The sequence below is a fragment of the Homalodisca vitripennis genome, unplaced genomic scaffold (assembly GCF_021130785.1).
Source record: "Homalodisca vitripennis isolate AUS2020 unplaced genomic scaffold, UT_GWSS_2.1 ScUCBcl_2901;HRSCAF=8055, whole genome shotgun sequence".
Lineage (NCBI taxonomy): Eukaryota > Metazoa > Arthropoda > Insecta > Hemiptera > Cicadellidae > Homalodisca > Homalodisca vitripennis.
The window spans coordinates 57,404-64,384 of record NW_025779008.1 but is presented as its reverse complement, the minus strand read 5'-3'; the positions used below and the strand labels follow the sequence as shown (position 1 = coordinate 64,384).

At 30.1% G+C, this 6,981-nt stretch overlaps 1 protein-coding gene across 1 annotated transcript; it reads right to left on the bottom strand.

Moving 5' to 3' along the window:
• Nucleotides 1–132: 132 nt before the first annotated feature.
• LOC124372312 (threonine-rich protein-like) lies at nucleotides 133–2,381 on the bottom strand. Its single transcript, XM_046830693.1, has 3 exons — nucleotides 2,222–2,381; nucleotides 1,397–1,465; nucleotides 133–333 (listed from the first exon to the last, which is right to left on the bottom strand). The coding sequence occupies exons 1-3, from the start codon at nucleotides 2,234–2,236 to the stop codon at nucleotides 133–135; spliced, it is 285 nt and encodes a 94-aa protein (XP_046686649.1). The 5' UTR covers nucleotides 2,237–2,381.
• Nucleotides 2,382–6,981: the final 4,600 nt, after the last annotated feature.

Here is a 6,981-nt window from a genome sequence, read left to right as displayed (position 1 = left end):
TTAATAGGTGCATGGACATGTTTCTAGTGCGATGCAGGCCATTCGCTTTCAGTTGGTGGGTCAATGCTTGAAGGTGGTCCTTTAAGTGGTCCTTAAACATCTCTATCAGCTGTTGGTGGGGTCATTACTTGGTTACTCTTCATTAGTTGTTTGTGGGTCACTATCTGAAGCTGGCTCTTCGGTTTCTGTTGGCGGGTCATTGTTTGAAGTTGACTCTCCATTAGCTGTACTTGGGTCGTTATTTGAAGATGGCTCTTCATTATCTGTCGGTGGGTTGCCATTCGCTGTAGGTGGTTCTTCATTCAGAGGTGTAGGAGATGTACTTGATGTACTCTGAAAAGCAAACACGTATGGCGGCGTCAAAATACAAGGAAAAGTGAAAATAATCTGTTTAGGAATAGAAAGAGACATGTAATAATTATTGTTTTCTTGCTAAAAAACTTGATTCAAAGCAATATTTTACAACTGTAATTAACAGTTGTATATCCCCCAAAACAGAAAATAAAATCGAGCAAAGTATCTCAAGTGTTTCATGACTGGTCTAATTGGAAGATAACATATTCATTTTTGTTTGTTTTTTAATTTAAGTATTTTTATATAGTTTTAATAATATGATGTAGCTGAAACGAAGATTAAAAGATTCATGATTAATGATTCACAGATAACAAAGAAATAAGAAATGTATGTACAAGTCATACGAGGCACATACGAAGATGATTGCCTAGTTGCATTGTGGTAAATATAATATATTGACACATCACAATGTTAGCGTCTTGAGTAAGCTGAAAGTGTTCTGTTAAAATAATGAATTCATTGCGTAAACTAATTATCGGTTACTAACAATTTATAATGCTACCCACTGTCATATAAATTTCTAGTTATAGGCCTTAGATATTAAGAAACACTAAACGGATATTCGAAAATATACGTCATTATATGCTTTAAAAACCAAAGTTTTATGTTTCTAATTTGAACGTATTTGTTCTCCTTATAAGCTAATAAACTAAGACAGCAATAATAATGCATGCGGATTAAATTAGCTTGCTTATAACTATAACGATTTTACCATTAAAAAAAAAGAACATATACAACTAAGTTTTTAAAATTTTGTAACAAATATCGATAAAACATTTTTTAAAATTACTTGAGAAATCGGAAAATGTCTAGAATTATGATTCAAAAGTATCAAAAATGAAGGATAATTTGTATTAAACTTGGCTTATTTCACGTGACCTGTTATACGGTAGTTACTTAGTGTTAGAGAATGTATTTGAAAACAGTTACAAAATTATTTGTAATAACCAAGTACAGCAACATAACTTATAAATTTTAAGATAATATATGAATCCAAGAGTCTAAAACGCTATAAAAATTAAGTTTGACAAAAAGTTTTTACCGGTTGAGGGTTGGTGGGAACTAATAATACTGCAAACGAGATACAGAGCTGCTTTATGGCAACCATTATCTGCAAAAAAGTAAATCGTGTTATATACCTATCAAATTTATTTTTTAAGTATAATAGAAATAAATTTTGAATCATAATATTAAGTTATAACCTTTGCACATTAACACATTACAAACAAAGAAGCAGTACATATTTTATCAAACTTTCATACACTTATAAAAAATGCTAAAAAGGTAATATAAATCACATAATATATTAACAGTGGGCCATATATGAATTTTGATAATACCAATAAATTTTTAAGTTTGTTATTTGACGTAATCAGAAAGAAGTGATATATTTAATGATATGTGAAACTTTCAAGTACAGTCTTAAAAGAAATTTATTATTAAAATTAGTGAAATTCCTTAGTTTCACTATTCAATATGTTTTCGCTGATGTTACACCGTAGCACGTATCAAATTAGTTCAAAAATGTGAACTCCATTTCAGGAAGTACAATTCTGTTCTTATTATATTGTATATAGAATCCAAAGATAATGTTTACATACAATATTTGAAAACAACGAACTTTTGCTCAATACGCGTATGCTATTAGTATATCATCACATGCTTAACTTATTTCCCTGTAGGAAAAGACAAGAATTGAATAATTAATATATATTTTTAAAGTAAAAATCATGAATTAAAAATTAAAATATTTAGTCCCAATCTAAATAATATAGTAATAAATAGTATAGACTTAGAATCGTCAATAAAATAGATCTTTAAGTGTTAGAAAACTAATTATTTTTAGATAATGATTACATTTACTTACATTACAAAACGCCATTCTTGCCTGCACTGCGGGTTTACGCAGAATGGTATTACCTTATATTCTGTCCTACGAAATAAATCTCCATGGACTTTAACGATCCTCTCAATCGTTAAAATCGTGTGCCTATTGTCTGAAGTTAATTAGTGTAACCAAAAGTGAAAATTGCTCTTCCATAACTGAAAAGAAACAAATATTTCTGAAGATAAGTGGTAACGCCTATTGCTTAGAATAATAGATGTTAAAGTAGTAGGTTAACATATCTTAGATATAAAATCAACTGAAGCAGATCGGTTACCGTTTGTCTTACTGATTGTAAAAAGTGACTGAAGCAGAGATTACTGCTAGCCATTATTCACAAAACACGACCTGATAATTTCGGTTACTACTGTTTTATCACACTATATAATTTACAACCTTGAGTCGTGCATTCAAAAAGATTCACAATTTATATAATATCCCCGAAATCGATATACTAAAGTTTTGGGGATATAATTAACTAGATTTAATAAAATTATAAATGTAAAAATGACGAAATAAAATATTCTTTCCTGTGCAGTTAAAAGAAATGCATTTTAATGTGTGGCTTTTATCTCAACATTCTTTCATGGTTAATGTATGAATATTATACAACAGTAGGTTTGGAAAGATATGACCTGTCCTATACGATGGTGTCAATCTGTTCACGAACATCTAATAAAATCTTTAGTTATTAAATAAATCCTCATTTTCACACTCGGAATCTTTCCACCGCACCAGGCTCGTAATAAAGTGGGTTGAAAATCTTTATTATCAAGCACCTTTTCATAATTGTAAAAATGCAATTTAAATCTATGTTTTGAGCAACATTGTCCAATATTAACGAAGAGTGTTGAATTCAAGTGAGTAATGTCATGGTTATAAAGAATTCTCTGATTGGTTACAAAAATAATTAAAAACCCTATTTGTGGGCTCATTTGGGATTCTTATTATAATCTTACATGTACTGCACAAATGTTCTTCACATGAGACTGTGACACAGTAAGGGTTACAAAATACAGTAAGTTGGTTGACTATAAAAGTATTCTGGCAGTAAGCCCATTGACATGGTTCAAAACTGTTCAAAACAATTAGATAAAAAAATCTTATTTTTGCTTTTTTATTTAGTATTTAAGTTTAATTATTTAAACATTTGTATATGAGTTTGGGTATTGGAACTAGCTGTTTCCCGCGGCTTCGCAAGTTTTTCGTAAGCTTTGTCCGTGTATGAGCATTTCGGGTTCAGGTGAATTTACATATCCAAATGCCGATGTAGAGTTTACTTTGTTGGCACGATCAAGTAAATCTACCACAAATGCATGTTTATAACCATTGTACACGTACATATACTTTATTATAAAGTGGTCTAACACTCCAGCTTTAAGTTCAACTAGAAATTTATTTTAAATAAATATCATAACTTAGCGCCTTCAAATAGTGTTTGGATATTTAATATACGAAACTGTCTCGTAATTACAGTTTATAATTTGCAGGCGCTTTTATGATTTACAGCGCCGCCTGTAGCCGAGTTACATCAAATGGGCCTTCTCCGTAGAAAAATACATATACATCAAAAATTTTCAAAATATGTTCTTATAATATGTTATGTTCTTTTTTCATTGAATTTCGTCGTATGTTATAAAGTAAATTATTTACTACTCACAACCCTATCAAGGAGAAATAAGCAAACTCATAACAGCCAATCCCGTAACAAAAAAAAGACACATGCGAATATCTTACAAAATGTTTAATACAATATAATAAAAGGTAGTGATCCGATTGATATATTTGTCGAGACAAGCAAAACACATATCCGTCTCTTTGACAGTTAGCGTTCCCAAACGGTTTACCGCCAACAAACTGTACACATTCGTTGTTTGTTCCACTTTCCCAGACTTATTCTGATCGGATTTTATCTCTAAAGAATGTTTTGTCAATTATTGGGAATTTTTTTTTTTTAATTTTAAATTCTATGTAACATTATGGATAGTATTTATGTCACCTACAAAGGTTCATTAATAATATTATTTAATTAAAAAAAAACAATAGCTTTTTTCTGAATATGTTAAGAAAAAACAAACTAAAATCTAAACTTAAATACTACAATTTATTATATAGCATTGTTATTTCGGAATATATTTTTATATTTCAGTTGGTTTTATATGGTTTACTTTTACAACTACTGTATCCTGCATTTATGCGGGGTTGCAAGTCAGTAACCACTATTATATTCTCATTTCCTTCAATCCGTTTATAATGGATAAGTGACCATCTGCTGTAGATTGGTCAATCATATTCTACCCTTGTATAACAAGATGTGTAATGCTCTACATGTAGAACACGGTCACCAAATTGCATTGCTTGCTAAGGCCCATCTACCAAACTTACAACATGATTGGCAAGAGACCTTATGTTCTTTGTACAACCTCCAGCTTAATATTACCACTTGTTTATAAATAGTCCTATAATTCTCTTGTAAGAGTAGTAATATAACTTGCTGTTTAAATGAGTCTTAAAAGGTTTTTCTTACATTTTGACGTCGTGTCATTGTTTCATGAGTAATTCCATTTTACTATTTCAGTTTCAGGATCAAAATATGTTATGTATTATCTAATAATAAACTAGATACGCTACATGATTTCACGCAAAAACAATTTCATGTAGTATAAAAACTTTCATACATCAATAATAACTACTGAGAACCAGTTTTAAGGCGTTATCAGTGATCTTATCGCTATTACGATAACGAACTTGAACTGGCCAGGCGGCATTCGAACTCCAGAATAAAAAAAAAATACATCTTCGCAAATTAAATTACAGTATTTGATGGCTGTATCATAAAATTCTGGCAAGACCCTCTAGAATATTATTCTGTTAAGGGAAGACAGTATATCGAGGGATGTATTTCGAATGTCACTAATTGAACGTTTTATTCAATTATCTGGAGTAATTATCGTCAAATCTACAACTACTGAAATAGTAATCAATACTAAGGAGAGAGTATTTATGAAAGTTTAAAAACAGATTAAAAGTAGTTTATTCCTCGAACGCAAATCAATTTATAGTATGATGGCTCTCCAGGCATTTCTTTTAAGAACCTCTAAACTTTTATATTTTGTCAGGGAAAGACACTAAATCCAGCGATGATTTACGATTGGCGCTAATTGAACGTGCTGGAGGAATTATTGTCAAATATACAACTACTGAAATATTAATTAAAACAGTCTATGATTGTTTGAACAAGATTAGAAAGCATATTTATTAATAGAACGCAAATTAATTTATAGTATTTGATGGTTCTCCACGAATTTCTGATAGAACCTCTAGAAATTTATTCTGTTAGAGGAAGGCACTTTCTCGAGGAAAATGTTTTCGATTGTCGGTAATTAAACGTGCTGGAGGAATTATTGTCAAATATTCAACTATTGACGTATTAATTAAAATAGTCTTTATGATTGTTTGAACAAGATTAGAAAGTATTTTTAGTCTTCAAACGGACTAATGCTTCCTGCCACCACCTTCCCTAACTGATGGCAATGATTATCCCTCGAGATATTACGCATTACATTTCAGAATAAAATTCTAGAGAGCCAACAAAAAAATTCAGAATAAAATATCTTTAAAATATAGTATTTTAGTCTGTATTGCCAACAAGAGTTGCGGGACATAACGGATTTTGATTTTTAAGTTGCTAATCTATCTATCTATCTATCTATCTATATATATATATATATATATATATATATATATATATTATATTATATATATATATATAATATATATTGATGTATCTCGCCACCAGACGATACTGCACATTTTAAAAGTTTTTAAAGCGCTTGCACACTATAAACTGCGATTACGAGACAGTTACGTATATTAAATAGCAAAAAACTATTTGAAGGCGCTAAGCTTTGATGTTTATTTGTCTTCAAAATACATTTCTGGTTGAAATTAAAGCTTGAGTGTTAGAGTAATTTATAATAAAGTACATTTACGTAGACAATGGTCATAAACATACACTTTTGACAGATTTTCTTGATCGTGCCAACAGTAAAAACTCTACATCGTCGTTGGAAATATAATTCACTTGAACCAGAAGTGCACGTACACGGGCAAAGCTTACGAAAAGCGTGCGAAGCAGCGGGAATCAGCTAGTATGACATAAACTGTAATGTAACCATAGTCTGCCGGAGTAAACTGAGCAACAGAAAAGTATCTACCAAACAGATTAGGATTAATATTATCCCAGGTTTATACAAATATTAATAATACAGAACGTAAGATACAGATACAGTATTGCTACCGTTATTTTAAATACGAAAAGTTTCTCTTCTCGTCAGCCAGGCTATTTCTGCTGCTCTTACTTCCGTTTTTAAAGTTAAGTGAATGAAAGTCTCATTCAAACTTTGCAATTGAAAAGTAGTGGCTTGAGTGTGCTTTATTTAGTCACAGTTGTTTTAAACTTATCCATTGCCAAAACTCTCTCCTAGATTTTGGGAATACAAAACAGTATTGTATTTAAGTTGATATGATTCAGTGGTTTCTTTACAGTAAACAATCCTATGTATTTATTAGTTTTAGCAATGTAAATACGGACTATTTTATAACTAATTTATAATTTAAACGGACTAATGAAAAATTATTTTTTAAATTTATTTGGTTTAAAAATATTTAGTAAGAACAAATGTTTTACAAATAAATTAAATAGTTCATTATATATTCAACAGATATTATTTAGATATTAT